The sequence below is a fragment of the Eschrichtius robustus genome, chromosome 18 (assembly GCF_028021215.1).
Source record: "Eschrichtius robustus isolate mEscRob2 chromosome 18, mEscRob2.pri, whole genome shotgun sequence".
Classification (NCBI taxonomy): Eukaryota; Metazoa; Chordata; class Mammalia; order Artiodactyla; family Eschrichtiidae; genus Eschrichtius; species Eschrichtius robustus.
Window position 1 is genome coordinate 9,540,768 of NC_090841.1, and position 26,568 is coordinate 9,567,335.

Genomic DNA, 26,568 nt, shown 5'->3' on the forward strand with positions numbered 1-26,568 from the left:
TTTTGTTTCTGATTTTTAACAAAATGATCGTCTGGACTGCAGCTTAAGAGAAAATCTTTCAAATTGGCACTGATTCTCCTTGCTTTATTTTTAGCCCTATCACAGGATTCAGCAGGTAGACCCTTTTAAACCTAGTTTTCTCTAACCACCAAAGCAGAAGAGAACCATTCAATTCATTTGTTCTTTTAAGTTTAATAGAAAAAAGAGAAAGCAGTTCCAACTAGAAGCTAATAGCATGGAGAATGAGGTCTTTTAATATGTCTTAAGTTTATATACAATATCATGTTTTTAAATCTTATTATAAACACATTTTAAAGCCAAGAATAAATCCTTTTAAAAAGCAAAATTTCCTTTCTTCCATAGCTGTGACCGGTGATTTTTCTCACTTCTGAAAATCATTAACATAATAGTCTATTCTACTATTCTTTCTAACTTAAGTGTTCTGCCAGTCTTATTAATGTGATTTTTTGTTCATAAAAGAGTCTGGTCTTCACATCCTAATCATTTTCCCAGTGATCCATTCTAGAACAGGGAATAAAACAACTTGAGTCTCAGGTGAAAAGAAAGAATTAAAGAATTTAGCCTTTTTTCTTTTTTTTTTTTTTTTGATTCTTGGAAAGATTTAAGCTATAACCGCCTTCATTCTTCATTACCATTTAGACTACCCATTATGGAGACATCTAATGCACACACTCCTTTTTATAAATTGTAAATAATAGAGCCAAGCTATATAAGCAAAATGTGAAGCTTGAGTATATGTGGATATTATCCCCCCAAAAGTGACAATTTAATGATTACAAAGTCAACAATGTATACTGCGTGATAAGGGGTAAATGGTGAAAGCAATTTGTGTTACTTATTCAACAATCAATCAGTCACTTAATGAGAGCCTCTTGTGTATATAAAGCACTATGCCAGCTCTATGAGTTATGCAAATGTTAATAAATACACAAAACAAGTCAGTGTTGAGTGTTCAAAAAATTATATAAATCAGGAGCCATGGGCGTTGAAAGAAAAAACAGATCACTTCTGGGTGGGATAAATACAGTTGGCGGCATTTAATCAATGATTTTTATGTTCGAAACAGGCAAATATACCGGGAAACTATTCTTCTGAGCTCTTTAAAAGCTCTGGATCTATAACCTGGGACTACTTCTCCAAAGCAGCCCAGCCCATGTGAACCAGAAACCCTAAGCAGAGAGTCAGAAGTAAATCAGGAGGGCTTGAAATCTGATCCTTTAGACTGCTCCTATGGAATCAAGGAAAGGAATTCCCATCTGGGCTCCCTGACACTTCTCGCCTCTGCTTTCCTAAATGAGTCAAGCCATCCAGATTGGCCTAGTTCTGCAGTGACCACATTGACTAGGATACCCAGGACCACCTGGGCCTGGAAAACAGGGGTATTGTTATGTGGATTATCATTATTATTAGAAGATTATTATGTGTTGATCTTGGATACACAGAATTTAGCCAAAACTATACCTTAGATTCATTCAGATTTACTAAATTTTAGTTTTGTTGGCCAAACTTTGCTACTAAAAGGAGACACCAATTTTTAAAATGTTAATGAAGAAAAAAATTACATTGTTGACAGTCATCAAGATGTTGACTAGATTTCAATGTACTAGATAGATAATGGAATATAGATAATGGAATATGAAAGTAATATAGTCTTTCTAATGTGTAGAGCTCAAATAACAATAAGTAAAATATAAGGTTGCTTTTGTCTTTACCTTTATGTCTCCTATTCATTAAAGAAGACTGGTAAATAAGGTTATAGTACAGAAAAATTGGTTCTCAATATGGTAGCATTCTGTGGAATTTCTGTAATTAAGTTTTTTATATTCTTAAACCAAAAAAAATATTAGATTCAATGACAAATCCATATAAAGCAATACCATATGTAATTTTTAATAACCATAAAAGCACCATTATATAGAACACTTAAAATAATACTTCACAAAACATTAGAAAGAAGCTGTTGGCCAACAAGAAATAAAGCATACATCCTACATGGTCTTATCTGTGGTCTCACACCAAATTAATCTGATTCCAACCTTTTAAGATTTAATTTGGATTCATAAATTCACTATTAGTATAAGAGTTGTGGTAGAACTTCATCTTAATACCACATAAAACACTGAGATTGCTCTTAAGGCGAGCAAGACTTTTCCATAACTCAATATAATCTACAGCCTGGGATGCTTCATTCCTTGTACTCCCAAAACTTTGGAGCTGCCAACTGATTAGACACATGTTTATAGGCATAATTTTAAAAACTGCTTAATTATTCCTCTTAAAAATTAGTGTTTTATAAAGGCAGGCTTATTTTATTTACACTATTAGCTCAACAGCCAAAAGTTATTCAGGTTTAACCCTGTTCAATAAAGTGGTAGTTAAAACACAAGATATGACTTTAAATAATGATACTGATTTTCCTAAGTAGCTTGTATAGCTATTAAGAAAGATTTTAACAGACACTTCTAACAATGATACATTGCTAAAATAAAGGAATAATTTCCCAAGGTGTCTGCTTTGAAGGACAATATTCCCTTAGGTGTGTACTTTCTGGCATATTCATTTTAAAGGAAAATCAATATCATCATTTTAGCCACACATCTCACATTTTTGGATACATGGATGATCAAAGTAGCAATGGCACTAAAATTTTTCCTGCCTCCTACTTCTCCCCAACCTTTCCAACTTTCCTGATGGAGATGAATTTCCTGAAAAAATAGATTGCTTCAGAGAAAGTGGTTCTGAAGCTTTATATTATAAACACTTTAGTTCATTAATGAGCCTATGTGGCTGATTATGTTCTTCAGTATGTTCTCAGGTTTCAGTTTTAAAGTAATTCTTTGTCTAGAGAAAGGGACTTTGTTTAATCAAATCGGCAGAATTCTCAGCATCAGACCATGCATATAGGATCACTTTAACAAATGCTTGTTGAAGAGGAATGTAATGACTTCTGCTCAAAAACTTTCAGGTTTGACTATTTACACTGGAATTAGAGCTCTGACTACAACTGAACGAAGAATAAATACCAAAAATTGAAGTAAAAACTGATTTAGGAAAATTCTGAATGCCTGTAAGAGAGACCTCTAATACCCATGGTGACAACCACCCCTTCTGTTAAAGGAGCTCTCATTAGTGAAGCCGCCATGCGCCCTCCGGTTTGGGAACTCTGTGTAGGGGTTCCAGTACCCTGCACCGTCGGAAGGAGATGCATTGTTCCTGTCCTGGTTTCTGTTCGCTCTGCTTGGTTTTTCGGCATGCAGCACACTGTAAAAGGTAACATCATGTTCATACCGTTCTTTCATTCGGTGTATTTTCTCTCTTGGGACTCCATGAATGTTTCTTCTGCGTGGGGGAAAAAAAAAATGCAACTGGTTAGTTAAGGCAGCATATCAAAATGATATACTTATATTTTACAAGTCCTATATTATTACATAGATATGCACTCCCTATTCTCAGGATGGAACTCTGACAAAAGCAAAACATCGTGTTAAGCAGTTATCTTTCAGGCTCAACTCATGTTTTTCATGCTGCCCTGCACACTCCCAAACTACCCTGAGGCTAGCAAAGAGCTAAAGCTTCAAAAATGCTTTGTTTCTGGAAATCTCAATTCTGTGCTTCAAAACATAAAAAAGCACCGTGAGATCTTTTTATTATGTATTTGCCAATTTGTCATGCATATATCTATAATCAATTATGTCAGTCCTAGATACTAGATCCTTACAAAACCAATATTCTTCAATTCTAGTGGGCATGAGAATCAATTGGGGATATAGTTTGAAATGTAATTACCAGAGATTCCATCTATGGAATGGGGTCCATGAACTAGGACTTTAACAACCACTCAGGTGATTCTGATGGGGGTGGTCCACAGATCCCTTTGGAAACACTGTCTGCTTATAACCATAAGATGAACTAGACTTATTCCTAAAAAGTAAATTCTGATCTCACTGGTTACTTTAAATCACTGACATTATCAAATAGCACAGATAGTGAATATCAGAACCCATGCATTCAGTCAACAAGTTAGTATTATTTGGACATTTACTGCTTTACAAACTAGAAGCAGCATCTAGACCATAAATGAACCACAGACTGTTCAACATCTAAAGATCTTTGTTTAGCCTAAGTGCAAAAACATCACTCACAAGTGCAATCCCATGCAGAGGAAAGTGCTTTTAAATGTTCATTAATGAAGCATTTTAGCAGAATGTTAAATGTGTCCTTTTGAAGGACCAAGTCCAAGCCAAGATTTAGCATTTAGCATTATATTAGAAAACTGACCCCAAACTAAAGTCTTTCACATTAATAATTCCAAAGTTATCAATTTCCAAGAATTACCATTTCTGGCCTGAAAACTACCATGTCCATTTCCAGCCTGAAAAGATTCTTTTGTTCGGTCTGAAATACCTGAAAATAGCAGGATACATAATGAGGAACTAGAAAAACAAAGAAGTACCTTGCTAACTCTTGAACGTTGAATTTCCAGCGAGTGTCAGGTTCTCGGAATATAACTTCATAGTTATTTTCAAGTGCCTGATTTTTCAAAAGTACATAAAACGTTGAAGACATGGTATGTATGTTTGGGAATGTTTATGCCGCCATTTAACATTTACTACAAATCTTTTCTAAATTCCTTTTGTTTAACCAGTAATCCAATGCCTTAGTTTATGTTAACAAAAACAGTTGGTACATTTCCATACTTAGCCACTCTCAGATTATATTATGGTTCCCAATGATAAACTGTGAATAATTCTATTTACCATGATGGAAAATTACAAAGGTTCTTTGTTTTGAACATTTAAAAAATAGATAGCTGAACTAGTTTTAAATGCCCTGTCCACAGGAATGAGGAATGAACTCCAATGGCTTCTCAAAGTCCCTTATGTGACTATCATAGACTCACTGCTGTCAAATGCCTTGGGCTATTCCTCATACCTTGGTTTAGAAAGTGAGAGTGCCATAGGCACAGAGCTTGGGAAACAAAAGTGGTTTCCACATCCTTTACATATTCTTCCCTCCAAAAGTAGCTCTCCCTGCTATGCAATATAGTTTGGCTCAATTCACTGTGCCCCATTTCCTTGAGTTTAGAAAATTATTCCCATTTCCATTAGAAACATCAAACATCGTTTACATTCATAACTTGACCACTACTTTTTTTATCTCAAACTGAACTTTCTATTATCACTATTTTTTTTATTGTGTTATAAAATACAGAATGAAAAGAACTAAGTAAGCAGCTTTCCTCTTCATTCTTTAGATGGACAGTTCTAATTTGGTAAGGATATCAGATATCATAGGTGGAAAATATTTAATTTCTGGGTCTTACTAATAGCTGTGGATGTCTGGAAAAGATTGTGCATGTCTAGAAATTAGAAAATAGAAAATAAAAAGTAAAATGACTTCCCTTAAGCCACTCTCAGTTAACCCGACTCTTGGTTCTGAGTTGTGCCTTAATTAACGTGACTCTTCACGTCCCTATTCATTTCTCTCCCAAGTGGATGCTCGATCCGTGAACTGAAGTAACCACAAAGTTGATGCTAATTTTTCCTACATTCACCAAAGTCCCACAGTCTGGGCCTAAATAAAACTGATGAAAGTACAGTTAGAGAAAAGCACACCTGTATGTAAGCTACTTTGCCCAAAATGTAAAAAGAGGCTTAAAAATAGACTGCCATGAGCCCAGTTATAGAGATATTCACTTTACAATTAGCCAAGTAGGGAGAATACTCAGCTGTCTTCATCCTGCCCCTGTATGTTTCTGGATCTTTTCTACTTTCTGCACTCAGTAAGGAATGAAAACTTATTAGCACAAAAGATGAAATATGTCTTAAAACAGATCAGACATATTTCAAAAATAAAGAAAAATGTGCATATTGCTTTATTCATCCGTTGTTCTGACAGTAGACAGCTGAGCTGTTACCTTTATATGTGTATTTACACTTGTATTCTAATATCTTAATAGGGTTACAGTGTTAATCTGTTTTTAAACTAAGAATTTCATTGCCCGAGAACTTCCATGCAGCAGCACTACATAGTACTGAAGTCCCCAGCGTGGCAAAGACAGGAGTGTGCTACGAACAACATCTACAACTCCGCTGGTAGCACCATCTAGTCCAACATTTCTTGGCAGGTTTCAGCGGATGCTCCTATGTTTGCCTTCCCTTAGGAAAACAATCAAGACAGAAACGCTGTCAAGAATTCAGACCAAGGACTATTTTAAAAATGCACCCTGAGGTGGTATTAGCATCTCAGTAAATTTCAGCCACTGAACAGCAGAGAAACACTAAAACCTCTTTACCTGCTCCCTGAGAGAACAACTATTAATGAATATGAGATCGTGGAAGATCAGAAAAAGAAGAAAGAACAAATGTTTCAACTTTCTCACAGAATGTCCATAACTGAAAATTCACAATGATACTTCTTCCTACCATGACTGCATAGGGCTTCATTTCCCAGGCGTGGAGGTTGGTATTATCAATAATAATGGGGGATATGCCATTCCTCATTGCTTTTCTTGCTGCAACACAATGTTATACAACAGTGAACAACAAGCAACGATCAGAGAAGGGTGAGCGTACTCCATATTTTGTTATTTTTATTACAGGATGTGCTCATTACACAACTTTAATACCACCTACTTCAGAACCCACTGTCAATAATTTTCTTTCTCCTGGAATCTAGGGAGGTTACACTCTGGCATTCCGTTTGGGGGAAAAAATGGCAGAGCTTTAGATTAAGCTCCTTCCATAAAGCTTTTTCATTTTGCAGTAACTACAATCTATGTGCACAATAGGATTTCCCAGGGGTGTGGAAAGGAATTTGTCACCTCTTTTCTGGTTCCATTCATGAGCTTCCTCCAGGAAGTCAGGATTGAACTCATAGGCACCATCTTCCCTGAAGAAAAAATCATCCGTGCTGAAAATCAGGGCCCTGGGAAAGTCGTGCTGCAATTGTCTGGAAAGTGGGGAAATAAGAGATTATTTTATGACCATGCGTTTTCACAATATAAATCATTTCCTTCCGTCTCCAACATTTAGCAGTTTATGAGACCACCAGGTTTGAGTTGTTGAATCTCAAAAACATGAGATGCTTATTCTCTCTAGAAGGTATCACTTTCGTAGGGGGAAGGAGAGGGCTGACGGGACTGGGTGTGGTGCCCAGCTCTTGAAACTAGGAAGTGCTGGTCACCACCACTGACTTCTGCAGCAACCAGGAGTGACTCCAGATGAACCTTGGAGGCCACGCTGCGGGTGTGACAAGAGTCATTCCTTGTGGGGCACAGCCCTTACTGCCATTCCTCTGTGATGCACCACTGCCCACACCCTCATGCTGCAGCCCCTTCCTGCATCCCCTCACCTGTCCTGGGTCCCCTCGCCTTGGAGATCTGTTCTCCATAAGGACCCATCTGAGATAATGGTTCTTGCTGAGGTATGAAATGTAGATTAAAGTGATGTGATGTGTGTGCTACCTCTATTAGGTAACATTTTAGCAGTGACCTAAACCGAATTTTAAAGCCACAGCAGAAGAAAAGAGGCAGATTCCAACATTCCCCATGCCTTCCTAAACCTCTATCACTCTCTCTAGATATGAAAATATCACAGAATAAAGAAAAACCATCATGGAGTTCCCCCTTTAAAGCAAAAAAACCCAAAAAACCGTATTAAGTTCTGCGCAAAATAAACTTCACAGAGAAGATGTTCCCACTTGAAATCCTTATTCAGACTCTTCTGGGGAGAAGATGGCTATTATGCTAGGTAGGTAACTGGCTAAATCTCTGAGCCTCTTTTCCTCATCTGTAAAAACTGTGCATAATGTCACCTATCTCACTAAGTTAGGATGATGACTTAATAACTTGGGGAAGCGCCTCGCGCAGCACCTGACACAATGAATGTATGTTTATTTCTCTTCTCCCTGCAGCGCTCACCAGCATAATTCTAACATCAAACAAATTCACCAGGCAAATAGAATACATAACAAAATGGCCATGCTCAGAATAAAAAGATATTTAAAAGTTGGAGGAAAAAAATGTTGGAGGGTGACAAGGGCAGGCAATGTAAAGAGAAAACAGAACATTCAACTCTGTTTGTTCTTCTCCATCAAGAATTCTCTTTAATCAGGAAAGAACGCAAGGCACTGAAACCACAGATAATGAAGCGCTTGGGTTGAAATGGTTGAAACACTTGGGTTCAATTCTTGACTCTTCCACTAATCAGTCATGTGATCTCTCTCTCTAAGCTTCTGTCTTCCTGACTGAAAACTTGTATAATAATCACTACCTATTAAACAGAGCTTCTGGTAAGGCTCAAATGAGATGAGGTATGGGAAAACATTTTCCAAGAGGTAAGGCACTTTACAAATGTAAGGTATGTTATTTTAGTAATAATAAAAACAAATGAAGTCAAGTTTTCCAACTAAGATTGTTTACATGCCATCATAGTAAAGTACACTGGAGTGTGTACCTAATGGGAGAGGTGGTGAAGAAAATGTGGCCATTTTAAATCTACCACAGATACAGAAACTGACCTGAAAGAAAAGTATAAAGATCTGATGAAACAAATTTGCATAGTTTCCTTGTAAATGTCTTTTTGATTTTAAAGACACTCAAACTGAAAAGCCCAAATCATAGATCCAAACTTTAACCTCCAATGAGAACAATTATTATAAAGACACCTTAGAAGAAAATCTAAGGGCAACACTAACTGCATTTTCAGGTGTGTGTATTTTATATTTGTAAATGCTTTACAGTTTTTAAATTATTTTCATCAATATTATCTAGTCTAAATCATGAAAGCTTCATTCAGAGTTTAAATAATATTGTGTAACTTATTTTCTTTATCTTTTGTGTACTACGTTAAGCAACTCTGGATATTAGTTCCAGGACTTTTTTTTTGATATCCCTTCTAAATCTGGTTTCATTTGTTTTCCTATTAAGTCTGCCACTTATAGGTTTTGTTTTGCCATTTTCAGAGTTGAGTTTTTCTTTTCATAGACATAGCCTTATCTACTCATGTTTTCCACTGTAGCCTACATGGTCCTCCTAACAAACAGGAAGGCAAAAATATGAGTGTTTTTCACCTTTACAACTCTAATGGAATGTGGGGACAGGAGAGGAAGAAAAAGCGGTCTTCATGATCTTACTGAATGATCATTCCTTCGAAAACTTGTTTTATCTTCACCTGAATGTTAAATTAGCACTGGCAGTCATGGTACATCTTGAATATGCAAGACAATAAAAGCTGTCCTAGCTAAATGAAAAACTGATTAAATAGACAATCTTGAGAGTCTCAAACTTAAGTGGAAGCAATAAATACCATTCCATCAGCTTCAGAAGTGATGAGGATAATGCCCCAGCTCTAGCTTTCTTTATGGTGGTCAGGAGCCTCATGCATTAGGGAAATTGAGAGAATGAAAATAAAAGGGAAAAAAATAGAAAGACAATTACATCCACATAATTTTCACCTCCGCAGCTCCCCCCAAATTCACTTGAAAGCACTACTATGAGAGAAACTCAGGCTCTAATCTTGATTTCACAACTTACATCATTCTTTTATTTAATAGTAGAGAACCATGGGAATATATTTAGATATCTATTAGTTACTCCCCACTCGCTGACAAAAAAAGTCCAACATTAGTATGTAATTTTGAGTTGTACCCCTAACTTTTTATTATGGAAATTTTCCAACATGCAAAAGTAGGCAGAATAATATAATCATTCCCCACGTACCCATCGTCCAGCTTTAACAATTATCATCATATGGCCAGTTTTGTTCCATCTGCTTCATACTTCATTTCACCAAATACTGCATCAGCGTTCAGATTTCCCTGATTTTCTCATAAACATATTACTATAATTGGTTTGTTTGAATCAAGAGCTAAACAAGGTCCATACACTGTACTGGGATGCCATGTCCCTTGTCTCATTTATTCCATACTTGCCCTCTCCTTTTTACTGCCACCTGAACTTTTCCCCCCCAACCTTTTACATGTAGAAAAGGTTCAAACCTATAGAAATGAGTTGAAGGAATAATACTATGAACACTCCTTACCCTTCACCTACAGTTGTTAACATTTTGCCTCATTTATTTTACATCTCTTGCACATGTATTTTTGATGTACCATTTAAAAGTAAATTGCAGACATCATGATACTTTGTTCCTGAATGCTTTGTCAAGTATCTTCTATGAATAAGAACATTCTCCTACATAATTATATCACACCTTAAAAATAACATTAATTTACATTATTATAATTATAAATTATAACAAATATTATATATACTATAAATAAATTATAAGTGTATTAATTTACATTGTAATTTTATATTATAGCTATTTATAATAGCTAATGTTAATAGATATTTTTAATTTAAAATTTTAAAATTTCCTTCATGGTACCAATAATATCTTTCATAGGTTCAAGTACCGCATTTGGTTATTATGTCTCTTTGGTGTCTTTTAATCTAGAACTGTCCTCATGTCTTCTTTGGTTTCCCTTTTGGAAGAGTCTAGTCGGTTGGCTTGAGACTGCCCCACATTCTGGGTTTGCATGATTGTTTCCTCATAATTAGATCCAGGTTAAACATTTTAAATGTACAGAGGTGATGTTTGTGTACTTCTGATTGCACATAATGACCGTTTGTACCATCGTGCTAAGTTTGACCACTTGGCTAAAAGGTGCTGTCAGCTAGATCTCGCCACTGTAAAGGTGCATTGCTTCCCTTGTAATACTATGTACTGTTGGTGGGCGGGGGGTGTGAAACACGAGACTCCACGTAACATCCTGTTACCCAACAACCTTTCCCTCAACGATCTTTACATTCATTGCCGATCACTGCCAAATCAGTTATTACACTGGGAATTGCAAATACTGATCATCCCATGTAATTTCTTCTGTCTTTACTAGGCGGCATCGTCTAGTAAGGAAGAGCTCTCTTTCCCCGTCCCCTTTTAATAATGCTTACCATCATTATTCTTTATGATGAGCAAATGGCCCCAAATCTGACCAGCAGGTACCCCTTCAAGCTGGCTCCTGTGTCTTTGTCTACACCAACCTTAAAAATACTACTTTTCCTTTCTTATTAGCAAAGTAATAACATATTCAAGGCAAAATATTTTGAAAGAGAAAACTGCAAAATAGGAGAGAGTCCTATATTCCCCCACTTAAAAATAATTATTAATATTTTGATCCTTTTTCCAGGAGACAGACTTTCTCTTTTCTTTTTCTCTCATCTGATATTTTGTTACATAAAAACAGAAACATAATGTAGAAAATACCAACTTATTTTCATCAAACTTATTTCCACAGCAATTATTTCCTACCTCACGAAATATGACTCTGTGCCATTATTTTTAATGATTATGACATAGTTATTCATATGGATGTACCATAATTTACTTAACCAATGCTCTGTGGGGTTAGGTATTTAGTTTGTCCCCAACTTCTTTGATTACCAGCAAGTTTAAATACTTTTTCTTATGCGTGCTGGTCATTTAGAGATATTCTTTTGTGAACTGCATTTTCATGTCCTGATAAAACCTCCTTATTGGGAGGTTTATGGCTTTCTTTTTAAATATGTAAAATTCTTATTAAGTACATCAATTTCTTTTTAATTTTGTTTATAATGAACTCTAACATACAAGTCTCAGTTATTAGAAGTTTTCTTAGTCACATGTATCCATCTTTTATTTTCTACTTTCTGTCTTTGATAATAAATTTACAACAGTCTTTCCCAACCCAAGATTATGTAAATATTCATCCATGTTCTATTACATTTTACTCCCCAGTCCATCTAAAATTTTAGTTTAGTATGTGGCAGTGGTTAAGACAGAATGAAAATGGACCCCTATCTTAAACCACTCACAAAAACCTGAAATGGAGTAAAGACTTAAACCTAAGACCTGCAGGCTTCCCTGGTGGCGCAGTGGTTGAGAGTCTGCCTGCCGATGCGGGGGACGCGGGTTCGAGCCCTGGTCTGGGAGGACCCCACATGCCGCGGAGCAGCTGGGCCCGTGAGCCACAATTGCTGAGCCTGCGCGTCTGGAGCCTGTGCTCCGCAACGGGAGAGGCCGCGATGGTGACAGGCCCGCGCACCGCGATGAAGAGTGGCCCCCGCTTGCCGCAGCTGGAGAGGGCCCTCGCACAGAAACGAGGACCCAACACAGCCATAAATAAATAAATAAATAAAAATTGTAAAAAAAAAAAATAAGACCTGAACCATAAAACTCCTAGAAGAAAGCATAGGGGAAAATCTTGACATTGGTCTTGGCAATGATTTTTTGGATATTACACCAAAAGCAAAAGCAATAAAAGCAAAAATTAATACGACTACATCAAACTGAAAAGCTTCTACACAGCAAAAGAAACAATCAACAAAATAAAAAGGCAATCTACCAAACGGAAGAAAATATTTCCAAATCATATATCTGATAAGGGATTAATATCCAAAATATATAAATAACTCATATAACTCATTAGCAAAAAACAAACAATCCAATTAAAAAATGGGCAGAGGATCTGAATAGACATTTTTCCAAAGAAGACATACAAATGGCAAACAGGTACATAAAAAGATGCTCAACATCACTAATCATCAGGGAAACACAAATCAAAACCACAATGAGCTACCACCTTACACCTGTTAGAATGGCTATCATCAGGAAGACAAGAGATTAGAAGTGCTGATGAGGACGTGGAGAAAAGGAAACCCTTGTGCACAGTTGGAAGGAATGTAAATTAGTGCAGCCACTGTGGAAAACAGAATGGAGGTTTCTCAAAAAATTAAAAATAGAACTACCATAAAATCCAGTAATCCCACTTTTAGTTATATACCCAAAGGAAATGAAAACAGGATCTTGAAGAGTCATCTGCACTCCCATGTTCACTGAACCAGTATTCACAATAGCCAAGATATGAAAACAACCTAAGTGTCTGTCAATGGACAAATGGATAAATGTGGTAAATATATACAACGGAATATTATTCTGCCATGAGAAAGAAGGAAATCCTGCCATTTGTGACAACATGGATGAACCTTAACGGCATTATGTTGTGAAATAAATCAGAGAAAGACAAATATTGTATGATCTCACTTATATGTGGAATCTAAAAAAGTTGAACTCATAGAAAGAGAGTATAGTGGTGGTTACCAGGGGCTGAAGGTGTGGGAAATGGAGAAATATTGGTCAAAGAGTACAAACTTCCAATTATCAGATGAATAAATTCTGGGGATCTAATGCACAGCATGGTGGTTATAGTTAATACTGTTATTATACACTTGAAAGTAGCTAAAAGAGTAGATCTTAAATATTCTCATCACAAAAAAGGAATGGTAATTATGTGGCACAGTGGAGGCGTTGGCTAACAACAGTGGTAACCATTTTTCTTTCTTTTTTTTTTTTTTAAATTAATTTATTCATTTATTTTTGGCTGTGTTGGGTCTTCATTGCTGTGCGCAGGCTTTCTCTAGTTGCTGCGAACGGGGGCTACTCTTCATTGCAGTGCGCAGGCTTCTCATTGCGGTGGCTTCTCTTATTGCGGAGCACGGGCTCTAGGTGCGCGGGCTTCCGTAGTTGTGCCTCGCGGGCTCTAGAACGCAGGCTCAGTAGTTGCGGCACACGGGCTCAGTAGTTATGGCTTGCAGGCTCTAGAGCGCTGGCTCAGTAGCTGTGGCGCACGGGCTTAGTTGCTCCGCGGCGTGTGGGATCTTCCCAGACCAGGGCTCGAACCCGTGTCCCCTGTATTGGCAGGCGGATTCTTAACCACTGGCCACCAGGTAAGTCCGGTGGTAACCATTTTTCAATATAGAAATGTATCAAATCAACATATTGTACACCTTAAACTTACACAATGTGTTAATTACACCTCAATAAAGCTGGCGGGGAAAAAAAAAAAGACCAGTGACTGGTACAGCTGGATTAAAACCCAGGCTTCTGGCCTCAGAGCTATACACTAAACCACTGTGATAGAGTGCTATAAAATAAACAAACCACATTTATCCTTTTCTCTAGTGACATTGAGGTTGTTTGCAATTTTCTCTACCGTGAACAACTTTTCGTGAACATCACTGTGCCAATCTCCTTGTGCATATGCAGAATGTCTCCTGAGGTTATATACTCCAAGTGGGATAGCTATGGAATCCTTTTTGTTTGTTTTTTGAAAGAACAGAGCAGAGCAGATGTTATTTAAAATTTCCTTCTTTCCTTCAGAAAAAAAAATTTCTCTCTGATAGAATATATGTTCCATGAAGGCAGGGGTTTTTGTTTCTTTTGTTCACTGCTCTATTCTAAGCATCTAGAAGAATGTCAGGTACATGAGAGATAATCAATAAATATTTGATAACTGTATGAATGTTTCTTGAATGTTAGGCTCTGTTGTCTTAATTATGTAAACTTTGTATAGGGTCCCAAACTGTGTGAGGAGAATTTCTATTTACTCATCTTTACATGTTGAGAATTTTACCCAAACCTCAGATTTACCCCCAAAGAGGACTGGGAGAGAGAATTCTTAGATTCCAGCACTTCCTCTAGATGTTATTGGAATTCTCCTCAAGGACTTTAAGCTGGGAGGCAGGAAACAGATTCAGTGACCCAACAACCTGAGGAGAATGGGGAGGGAGACATGGCTGTAAACATCTTGGGCCAGTCTCCCCTGAAGCCCGGTGTGGCCTGCCCTTCTTGGTGCTGCCAACCACCATGGCACGGCTGAGCCCTGCCCTTGGAGAGATGGAGCTCAGCCATCACCAGCACCATGGATACCGCCAAGCCACAGTGGCTAAGGGGACTCCAGTGACGAGTTCCCAGGCTGCCCTACTGCTCACTCTTGCCCTCACTCCTCACACCTCCAAAGTAGGGCATGTTTATGAGATACAAAACCAGACTAACAGCCCTCATGTGCCAGTGTGGCTCCACTGCAGTTTCTAGGAGAAATTCCTTTCATTATCTTGAATGTGAACAGCACCCTTCCAGAGAATCCAGCAATGCCACAGGTTTCCTCTATGTTTTATGTTTTCAACTCAGCCATGCTCTGAAGAAGAGAAGGAATCAGAGTCACACCCACCTCAGCACTAACTTGTTTTTAGCTGTGTTTTCCCAAAATGTCATAAATCAGATACAGACAACAGAATAGTGGCCAGACAGGAAAACTGTCACTTTGGGCTCTTTTTTGACTGCTGTTTAAATGGGAAAACAGCTGTATCTTTGATACTTATTTTTAAATCCCTCTTTAGGATTTGGCACATGAAACATTGTCATGTTTCATGAAGGAGATGGCACATGAAACATTTTCACATGTAAAACATAGGAATGGGTTTCTTATGAACGGAATTAAGAGAAGTTTTTTTTCTTTTTCTTTTTTTTTCCCCCTCTTGTCTATTTTCAACAGCTCATGCATTCTTTTACATTTCTCTTTATGTGAATAATCTCCTTTTTGGTTTTGTTGTTTACTCAAGACCCATGCTGATTCTGAGCTACCAACTCTTAGGAAGTTTCTGGCATTAACACATCCATCAAATATTCAGCGCTACTATGTGCCAGGCCTTCTTTTAGGGACTGAACAGAATAAAGCTCCTGATCTCATGGAGCTTGCATCACATCTCATGAAGCTTACCTTCTCATAAAAGAAATAGATAATAAGTATGTATATGCCAAGTGGTGCTAAGTTCAAGAAAGAAAAGAAAGTCAAAGTAAGGGGCAAAGAAGGTTGGAGAGGTGCTACCATGCAGAGGGCCTTTCTGGATGGCAGAGAAGGCCCCTTTCAGACTCTTTTCTTCATCATAACCTTAGAAAGTATGGGTAAAGAACACTGAAATATCCTAGTTAAACAATACTTCAACAGGACTCCTTAATCGTCAAAAGTGGATGTAGGTGTTTTTGTCCATGAACATCACTGGTAAGGTAAGACCACTTTGTGCATTATGAAATCCTGAATCTCAGAAACAAATGCATGATTCTCTGATCCTAACGTCCTCATCTATAACATAAAAACACTCCATGTTAGGATTATTGTAAAGATCCAGTAAGCTAGCATATATAGTGCCTGCATACAGTCAATACTCAGTAAATTTGGGCTTTCTTTTCTGTCTCCATTACTGCCGTACCCTTTCCCAGGCTCTTACCTTGATCAAAACAGATAGCCTTCTCCCCAAGCCATGCCTGCAATGCGACGGAGAGCGTTATGAAGGAACAATCAGAGGTGAGACTAGTTTTCCTCTTATCGTACTATTTCCTCAATCTCATAGAGCCTAGCTATTTTCTTTTTTTTATAGCTGATTCACTTTGTTATAAAGCAGAAACCAACACACCACTGTAAAGCAACTACACGCCAACAAACATGTTAAAAAAAAAAAAAAAAAAAAGATGTGAAAACCAAGGTTCTGAGAGACTTGATAACCTGCCCCAGGACAGGGATTTGGAAACGGACAGACCCAAGTCTTCTGGCTCCCGCCCCCCACCTCTCTGTCTTTGATTTCACAGCAGTGTAAACTGTTCGAGAGAGCTTAGCATCTCTTCCTCCAAGAACTGGCTCTTAACAGAAACTTCTGGCCATTATCTGAATGTCACACACAAGTGCAGTTAAGAATCTGCACTCAGGGCCTCTTTCTAAACCCAGTTACTCACTTCTACCTCATGAATTTCCTCATCCCAAAAGACAAGTTCCCAGGGGCCCCAGCAAAGTCTCCAGCTGCCCGACCCCCTCCTTCAGCCCCGCCCACACCCTCAGGCTTCCTGCAGGAGGCCTGGCTCCTGCCCGTTCACTTGAGCTTGTCCAGCATCCCAAACACCTGTGTGAAACGCTCTCGGTCCAGGATGCGTCCGTAGCGCAGGGTGAGGTAGAAGGTCTGTTTCCCATTGTACTGCTGGATCTGCACAAACAGCTCCTGAGGCCGATCCTGGCTTTCCGTCATGGGGATCACGTCGGCCACAGGGCAGTATGTCTCCTGTCGCCGGCCCCAGAAGGTCAGGTGGGCCACCCGCAGCATGGTGCCCGACTCGTTCACGTACAGGATGCCCACCAGCCTCCGGAAGAAATGGCTCATCCAGCACAACATGGCCAGGGCAAAGCCAGTGATCCTGCCCGCCAGGCACAGGGAGTTGAAGGTCATGAGGCCCTGGGAGTACCAGTAGAGGCCAGGCGGCAAGGCCACCACCGTCAGGGCCGTCTGTGCCACCTTCAGCCGAGACAAGTACCCGAAAACCCTGATGGCATCAAACCGGTACACCATCTGAAATGTCTCTGTCTCTGTGCCGGGTGGTTTCTCCTTGGAGGCTGGTGGCCTGCTTCCCACCCGCCTCCTAGGATCCTGCCCACTGCAGCACCACAGTTCGTGGAGAGCCCTTCCCCATGCAGCTGGCCCTGGCGACCGCAGCACAGCTCGGAGGAAGGCAGCCATGACTTCAACGCCTGATGCCGGAAGTGCCTAGCTATCTTTAGGTAACTTGGAATGATAATAATTTCATATTGGGTTCCTCTAGAGTCCGAATGGGCCTAGAACGGTTGCCATTATATAGAGAAGAGCTCGTCAAAATGCCAAGAAGGAACCAGGGCACTAAGTTGGGTTATGTTATAAATATCCTGTCATGTGAGCGAATGAGGAAGAAACATGAGATAACTCTGGGAGGTCAGTGTTGGCTATCTCTCCCCAACACATCATAGTCAGGATAAATATGAATACTTATTTAGAAATCCAAATCTCATCTCTTCCCATGGCCCTCAATGGTACCACATTAATAAAGAAAATTGGGGCTTCCCTGGTGGCGCACTGGTTGAGAATCCGCCTGCTAATGCAGGGGACACGGGTTTGAGCCCTGGTCCGGGAAGATCCCACATGCCACAGAGCAACTAAGCCCACGCGCCACAACTACTGAGCCTGCGCTCTAGAGCCCGCCAGCCACAACTACTGAAGCCCGTGTGCCTAGAGCCCATGCTCCACAACAAGAGAAGCCACCGCAATGAGAAGCCCACGCACTGCAATGAAGAGTAGCCCCAGCTCACCACAACTAGAGAAAGCCCACGTGCAGCAACAGAGACTCAAAATGCAGCCGAAAATAAAATAAATAAATAAATAAATAAGATTAATTCCTTGGTAATTTTTTTTTGTATTAGAAGAAACATATCACCAATACTGACAAATAATAACATGTGGCTTCCTTACCCTGACAGTTGAAATCCAGGTAAACTAAGCCCGCTTAATAGGGCCTTTACCTGTTTTTTCATGAACAGTAGATCGAAACCAACCTCATTATACTTTTACCACCTTACTCCCACTAGCCTCTTCCTTTGGTGCAGAAGAAAAAGCTCTGATTAGAAATAAGGAGAATTCATTGCTATGAACTTGATCAAGATATACAACTTCTTGAAATAATGTCATTTGCAGCAATATGGATACAACTAGAGATTATCATACTAAGCAAAGTAAGTCAGAAAGAAAAAGACCAATACCAAGTGATATCACTTATATGTGGAATCTAAAATACAATACAAATCAACGTATCTACAAAACAAAACCAGACTCACAGATATAGAGAACAGACGTGTGGTTGCCAAAGGGGAGGGGGCGGAGGGGAGGGAAGGAATGGGAGTTTAGGATTAGCAGAGGCAAACTATTATATATAGGATGCATAAACAAAAAGGGTATACTGTATAGCACAGGCAACCATATTCAATATTCTGTGACAAACCATAATGGAAAAGAATATGAAAAAGAATATATATATATGTGTGTGTGTATATATATATGTATAACTGAGTCACTTTGCTGCACAGAAATTACACAACATTGTAAATCAACTATACTTAAAAAAGGTATATAACTTCTCAGAGTTTAGTGTCTTGAGCTTGGACTAGATGAACTCTGTGGGAACTTCTTGTTCATTTCCTGAGATCTTCCTATGAGAACATCCTTCCCCTTTCATTTCTTCCTCTATTCTTACTGCTTCTCCAATCATAACCACATCTGCGACACTATATTGCCCAATTCAGCAGGGTTTTCTTCCACTACCCCGACAGCTCCAGGACTGTGGGTGGTGGGGATTCTGCTGTGTTACCTTTCTAGTAAGTGATTGCGAACACACACTGCACAGTGTGTTCTTACTCTCTGTGAACATAGGAAGCACATATAGTACTCACTCATCCCAGCCTCCAAAGAGAGGCACTGCAAGGATTCTCAGCGATGGGGAGAAGAGATTCAGGACCCACCTTAGGAAAATTACTAAAAATATAAAAAGTAGCTTCTCCGAGTAGACCTAAGTGGCTAAAGCTCTGAGATGTCACCTGCCTGATACTCTATTTTCATATACACAGACTTGGAATACTGCCAACTTCCTATTTTGACCTTGCTTTTATTTATGAGAGCCCTAGCCTCATAATTAAAAACACCATGGTCCAGGCCTGCTGGCTTAGAGCACTGTGGAGTGAGTACACTTTGGGGTCTAATTACTCACTACTTAGTTAACTAATCCCCTCTTCTCACTGTTTCCCGTATTTTCTTTAAAATTGTGTTTGTTTGTGAAGTATACCTTTGTCCCCATCTCTGTCCCATCATTGCATCACATCAGGAAAGCATCCTTTCACCTCCTTGGAAAGCTGTAATGCCAAGAAATAATGAAAAGGTATTTCTTTTGATGGAAAATTCCATGTCGTCCAGAGATAAGAATGAGGAGAAAAGACAGCTGTCAGTGAACATCCTTTGAACCTTCCAAATCCATGTTACAAACCATTTTTGATGGTGCCAAAACAAACTAGCACATTGCAAAGGACATATGTCCTAGAGTGTGGTCCCCAGACTTTGCTTTGATACGTAAAGATTCAAAAAAATTCCGGGGACTGACTTAAGGTTGACAACTTTTAATTCTTCAAATAACGTCATTAAGAAAAAAAAAAAAGACTATACTATTGCCATTTCATTTCATTTCATTTCAAAAGGACAATTTAGTGGTATATCCATGCGAGGGAATGCTATTCAGCCACGAAGTAATGAGGTTCTGACACATGCTACAACATGGATGAAGCCTGAAAACATTAAGCTAAGTGAAATAAGCCAGACACGAAAGGACAAATACTGTATGATTCCACTTATATGAGGTATCTAGAGTAGGCAAATACATGGAGACAGAAAGTAGATCAGAGGTTACCAGGGGCTGAGGGGAGGGCGGGAGGATGAGGAGTTATTGCTTAATGGGTACAGAGTTTGTTTGTGGTGATAAAATATTTTTTAAAAAGATAGTGGTGACGGTCGCACATCATGTAATTAATACCAATTAATTGGACACTTAAAAGCAGTTAAAATGTCCACACACGCACAGAAGAAAGCACAGAGGTAAACAGACGTTCAAAGATGTTTTCACTGAAGTCAGAGGATAGAACAGGTGCAGATCCAAGTGAGTTTATCAGTTCAGCTGTGGAAAAAGAAATAGTTCTGGATCACGTGCTGAGAGTGAAAGGGTCTTAGGATTGGAATCCTGTTTCTCCTCTCAACCCTGTACTCCTTTATCCAGATTTTAACATTCTCCATGATCTGACCCTGGGTTTACCTAACCAACACACTCACTAATATGAACAACCCACTGCAGTCAAACCATGGTCCTCATGAGCCTAGAACATCCAGCTCTTTCCCATCTCCATCTCCTTATTCATGATGGTAATCCTCTTCCTTTGTTCAGTCACATCCTCCTGGTCTTCAAGACCAGTTCAAGAACCATCTCCACATGGAGGAGACTAGCTCTTCCCTAATTATCCTATCTTCCTAACCATGCTCAACTCCCCTGGCCTTGAACACCACCAGCAAAGAACAGGCTATTCCCCATGAGACTTTACTTACCCACAGCAGTGTACTGGTTATTGTCTTCCATTTGTTGGTCTTGTGTAGGCTCCTTCTCTTAACCTTATTTTGTATATACCTTACTAAGCAAGTGCTAACAGTCTTTTAAGTACTCAGTACATACTACTATTGTTGACTAGTGAAAAATTAACAATAGTTGGTATTTATATGGCCCACACATTCATCGGTGCTTTCACATTCATAATCATAGGATCCTTGTTGACCACAGTACCTTAAATCCTCACAATAAACTTACTAATGGAATATTAGCTTCATTTTAATGAAAAAGAACCTGAAGTGTTCAATTAAGTGCCCTATGCTAGTTCATATGCTAATTAATAAAAATTAATAAAATATTAAATTAATTAATAGCACCAAATAATTAAAATCAGTCTCCTTACAGATTAAAAAAGCTTCCTAGTATGTCCAATCGAGAATAAACCTAGGAAAGCCTTTTTATATAGAAAATGACATATTTACTTGGTTATTTAATAAATAAATGCTCCATCACACAACCTAGGTCTATCGAGCCAAGTTACTGAATAAAACTATTTGCAGCTAACTTAAAAAGTTATTTTCACCTTTAAAAAGTTAACAAGTAATATGTATTTGTTGTGGAAAAAATGAGAAAATAACTCAGGGGCAAAAGTCTATATTCCATCCCACTGCCTAAAAATCAACAACTATTGTAACCTAGCAGGACCCCATGGGGGCATGCCCGGGACAGGCCTTCCCCCATATCCTCTGCTTTGGCTCCTCTCTGAAGTATCTAGATAATAGTATTTGACGCACATTTCCTGAGTTGTCTTGCAGATGTAAAAAACTCCCCTCTCCAACAAATGGAAGATGTTAACTACTTGATGACCATAAACACACAGCTCCAGGCCTCCTGGAGCCTAAGGACTGATAATGTTAATCCCTGTGATACCACCCTGCTACCTCACCATCAGCCAATCAGAGAACCGTGCACAAGCTAATCACATACCCTGCGACCCGCCCCCTCCACCTGGCTTTTAAAAGTGCATTGCCGAAGCCCTTCCGGAAGCTCAGGGCTTTTTAGGGCATGAGCCACCTCTTCCTTGCATGGCCTTCCAATAAACCTTTCTCTGTTCCAAACTCCGACGTTTCAGTTTGGCCTCACTGTGCGTTCGGCACACTAACTTGCGTTGACACTGTGAACAATATCTTTTTACACATTTCTTTGAACAGAAAATGGGATTTTTGTGTATTTATTTGTAGTCAAATGTACATCTATGTTCTCACTAATGACTCATGACTTATAAGCCAATCCTCTATTTTTGTACACTTAAGTTGGCTCACATTTTTTGTTTTTCATATTTTTTTCTATCACATCAAAAACTCTGCTGAACATCCCTCTATCCTCATGCACTTGTCCAGTTATTGTCTTAGGATGAATTCCTGGAAGCAGGACTTACAGGTCAATGGTAAAAACCTATTTTTGAAATGCTTTTTAAATGAAACAGAGGTGACAAAACACATATAAGGGACAAGCTAAATTTTTAGTACTCTGATGTACTTAAAAACTTTAAACCAGATACAACTCCAACTGTTTTTTTTTTAACCTGTCCAAAGAATTTAAATAGATGGTTTCCACATTCCAGTCCCTGCAAACTATGAAAACATATAGGTGAAAAGCATAGAAATCTAACATTGATTTGGAAGACCAGATATATCCTAATTTCAAAAACATTTTTAATTCTTTGATCAAATGAGAAACAAAAGTTAAGCAGAAAAAAGCTGAACCCGCATTTGTAAAAACGATCTCCAAGTTTTAAAGAAAAAAAAGTTTTATTTTTCTGATCTAAGAAATACATGTTCATTATAGAAAATTTGGAAAATACATAGAATAATGAAAATATGAATTTCCCAGAATCCAACAATACATAAGATAGGCTTACAGTTTTACTATTTTCTTACACATGTATTTTTTAACAATTTGCCATTCTCCTTCTCTCCCCAACCTGACCCCCCAACAAAAAAGTGAGGAAGGCAGCTCCTTGAGGCACATAGCCTGTCACATCCACTACACCTTGCATCCTCCCTGCAGACCTCTCTCCTCGCTGAGCTGTGGACTGTCCTTGCCTACTTTCCTGATTTCCATGTAAATGCACAACCCACCCCAAAGCAGGGCCAAAGTCCTGTGCTCTCAGAACTGCCAATGCCCAGCCTATCAAGAGAACTCACAATGTCAACTCCCAGCTGCCTCCTTCACTTCAGAGCCAGACTTCTCCCTAAGAACACCTTGAAGATTATCTCTGCTGATCAACATCTTCGGCAGTAACTAATGCCTCTTAAAATTTATACAGCACTTTAAAGTTTAACAAGTTCTCTCATACACATTTAATCCTCACAAGAGTCCTCTGAAGTAGACAGAGCAGATAGCCCTATTTAAAAGGGAAGGAAACTGAGGTGCAGAGGAGTTGAGATCATAGCTAATCAGTGGCAGAGCTTGGACCTCCCTGGCAGTCCAGTGGTTAAGACTCTGCACTTCCAGGGCAGGGGGTGCGGATTCAATCCCTGGTCGGGGAACTAAGATCCCACAAGCCGTGGGGCACAGGCAAAGGAAAAAAAAAAAAAAAAAAAGAAGCCATAAATTGACTCAAAGGTCAGAGCTCCTTACCTAGCAATTATTAACAAAACATTTTTAAGTCTGACAACTAGAAATTAAGAGCTAGAAAGATCTTCAGTAAATCATCTAATTCCTTCTCAGTATTCACATGTAAAGGAAAGTAAAAAGAAAAGGCAGGTGACTGCCCAAAGTCACCAACTATTTTGTGATGAAGAGGATCTAAAGGCACAATCTTCAGACTCCCAGGGCAGTGCTCACGCCAGTCGTCCCTAGAGAGATGTTCTTTAATAAGCTGGACTCTCATCCGGTGTCTTCCGCTTAGCCAAATGTCAACCAGGAATTAAAATCCTAAAAGTGTAGAATGTTAGAGCCAGAAGGGACCTTAAAGACTACCCAGGCCAATCCACTCACTTTAGAGATGAGGAAAGTGAGGTCCAAAACCCACGGCTTCTGCTGTTCCGTTCTGTGCACCTTCCACTCACCATATTACTTCCCTTCTTTAGTTATAAACAAAATCTGGCTAAAGATGTTTACTGCCTTCTCGGACACAGTGTGTGATAGGCCACAGATCAGCAAAGCCAAAGTAAAACTGATCGGGATTTGATTTCAGAAGATACCTTGTTGGTAACAGATGCACCCACCATGACTGTATCATAAAATAACCACGTTCTGCTGGGTTCTAGGCAGGCTCCCCCATTCTCTACCAGACAGAGAAAAGGCCTATTGAAATGTGCGTGTTTCTTAGAAAAGGGTACCAATGGCCCTTTGGAAGTTGCCCATCTCTTGAATCTGTGAAAATGTAGCAATATTGTTTTGCTAAAGGCTTCTACTCCACAAATCAACCAGGAATCCTAACTAAAACTGGCAGCACAACACCAGGGCTGTCACAGTTCCCTGACCCTAAAGGACCCAGACCCTCCTCCCACGGTCTTTGTGTACCATTCAAATCCGCTTCTCAATGTGTGCTACCACCTTGATTCTTCTTCTTTGGTTCCACAGTTCTATGGTCAGTCCCATGGTTCTACAGCTAGCCTTACCTCTCTGGTGAGATGGAAAGCTCTTTGAGGGCAAGGGACCACTTCTATTGAACACATGCTACTGCGAGACACTGTGCTTTGCAGGGTAAGATACGGCCCCTACCTTCAAGAAACTTACACAAGGATAAACAAAACCATGTGCAAAACCAAGCGCAGCCACAGAGGTGTAAACAGGAAGCGGTGGAGCCCAGAGGGAGAGGATAATAAGCCTGAGTCGTAAAGGGCTGGTGGAATCAGTAGGAGAGAGGGCGGTAGAGGGCAAGCCGGGCAGGCAAACCAGGCAGGCGGGCCAGCGCCAGCAAAGGCAAGGAGAGAAACAGTTCAGCGCTGCAGGAACATCAGGCGCAGGACAGAGTGGAGGGAGCTGAGGCTGGAGCGGCGGGCCTAGCAACGTGGCCGCAGCAACGAGGCCGTGCAATTCGCGCTGACCCGATACGGGGGCCGCTGGCGCACCTCGCGAGTAAACCAATTTGGGCTCCCGTTGCGAAGCTGTGTCAATGACGGCCTCCAGCGGCCGCGCAACCCCCTCCCCCGGGCACCTGTGCGCCTTCGCAGCCGCCAAAGCACACGCAGGGCTGCCTCCCTCCGACAGATTTTCTACGCGGCCGCGCGCCCGGGTCCCAGCCCCTGCCCCTGGGCCCCCGCTTCTCCGCTCAGGTTTAAAACGCCTGTTGCCGCACCGTGGCGGGTGCCTGCGTACCAGCGGGCGGCCCGGCGGTTTCCTCTGCAGTCGCCATCGGGCTTTCCTGAAGAAGACTGCCCGCGGGCCGCCGACCCCGCGCTGCGAGGCTGGGGGCGAAGGCTACCCGCCCGGCTGGGGCAGGGGCCGCGCGGGGGCCGGTGCCATCTGGGGCTCGCGCCAGGCGCAGTGCCGACAGCCGTCCTCCTGCGAGGGTGCAGCATGGAAACCAACGGGACGGGCCACCCGCGTCTCGAGCCCGCGGCCCGGCCGGCACCGGGTGGCCCGGCTTCCCCCCGGCAGGCTCGGGCCGGGGCCGGGCAGGGGGCTCGCTCGGCCGGGTCCGCGCGGCGCCCGGACGCGTCATTACCTGGCCAGCGTAGTTTTCCCCGAGCCCGGGAGGCCTCGCAGGAGGTAGAGGTGTTTCCGAAAGCTGTGGCGGCGCGGAGGTGTCCCACGCGGGGGCGGCGGGGCGGGCGGCCGAGGCGGCTGCTGCTGCTGCCGGAGGCTCAGCCTCCCAAAGGATTCAAGAAAACTCTCCTCCATGGGGTGGGGGCTGGCTGCGAGAATACTGCGTTCCCCTTCCTGAAGTCACGGTCTTGGCCAAAGCTGTTGTTTTTGTGGCTCTCCGGCCATGTGATAGATGGAGGGGCGGGCGCTCGGAGCCCAGCCCCTCCTTCCCACCCTCCCGAACTGCGCTGCGTGGGAGGGGTCGTCCCTACCTGGAAAGCTGGGGACGCTGGGAGACTGACAGCCGGGAAAGCCTGGGCAACGCGACCTCCGCCCCCCTCCCCCCCTGCCTCCCCGCCCCGCCCCCACGCCTCCCGGTGCCCTTCGCCCTGGGGGCAGAGGCCCACCGGGTGGGACACTGGACACTTCCTTGGGCCGCCCGCATGGAAGGCAGGCCTTCTGCAAAAGCCCTCCCCCACCCCACCATCCACTGGCCTAGACCTTGAAAGTGAAATTATTTTAGTTGACGATAAGAGACCGTGAACAGCATTTTGAACAGTAACAGTAAAGACCATTGTCTCCCCCAATTCGTGAGCACCAATATCTGGCTGGTGTCCCAACGGCTAACACCACTCTCCCAGGGCCTATATCTTTTCCTTTTTTTTAATCCTTCTTTATCAGCCTGCCAAAAATATTCTTAGAAAGCTTTGTTGCCTCTACATAACTTTAGAAATCTCTTCTTCTTCAAAAAAAAGCACCTCTTAAAACTCAGATTGATTTATGAACAGTAGTATAAACTAGGCCTCCTGAGAAGGACAGGCTACTGCCCAGGTTGATGCCCTGTTGCCACAGGAAAGCCTCCCTAGGAGCTTTCAGCTCCCCAGGGAAAGGAGCAGTCTACTGAAACAACAGAAAAGCATCCAGAATTAAGTTCTAAGTTCCAGGAACTGGTGAGCGCCAGTTGGTTGATCACCACAGTACT

At 40.9% G+C, this 26,568-nt stretch overlaps 1 protein-coding gene, 1 non-coding gene and 1 pseudogene across 4 annotated transcripts; all 3 read right to left on the minus strand.

Annotated features, from left to right (window-relative positions):
* Window positions 1–1,901: 1,901 nt before the first annotated feature.
* Window positions 1,902–25,874, minus strand: N4BP2L1 (NEDD4 binding protein 2 like 1). Of its 3 annotated transcripts, none has more exons than XM_068526439.1 (5): window positions 25,507–25,874; window positions 6,845–6,972; window positions 6,447–6,535; window positions 4,357–4,425; window positions 1,902–3,360 (listed from the first exon to the last, which is right to left on the minus strand). In XM_068526439.1, the coding sequence occupies exons 1-5, from the start codon at window positions 25,680–25,682 to the stop codon at window positions 3,304–3,306; spliced, it is 519 nt and encodes a 172-aa protein (XP_068382540.1). In that variant the 5' UTR covers window positions 25,683–25,874; the 3' UTR covers window positions 1,902–3,303. The 3 variants fall into 3 exon arrangements, with proteins under 3 accessions (XP_068382540.1, XP_068382539.1, XP_068382541.1); XM_068526438.1 differs by lacking the exon at window positions 4,357–4,425 and adding an exon at window positions 4,475–4,551; XM_068526440.1 differs by lacking the exon at window positions 6,447–6,535.
* On the minus strand, window positions 15,093–15,224 carry LOC137752314 (small nucleolar RNA SNORA16B/SNORA16A family). The gene has a single exon (XR_011071157.1). It is a non-coding gene; the product is annotated as a small nucleolar RNA SNORA16B/SNORA16A family (small nucleolar RNA).
* On the minus strand, window positions 16,332–17,757 carry LOC137751778 (transmembrane protein 186 pseudogene; annotated as a pseudogene).
* Window positions 25,875–26,568: the final 694 nt, after the last annotated feature.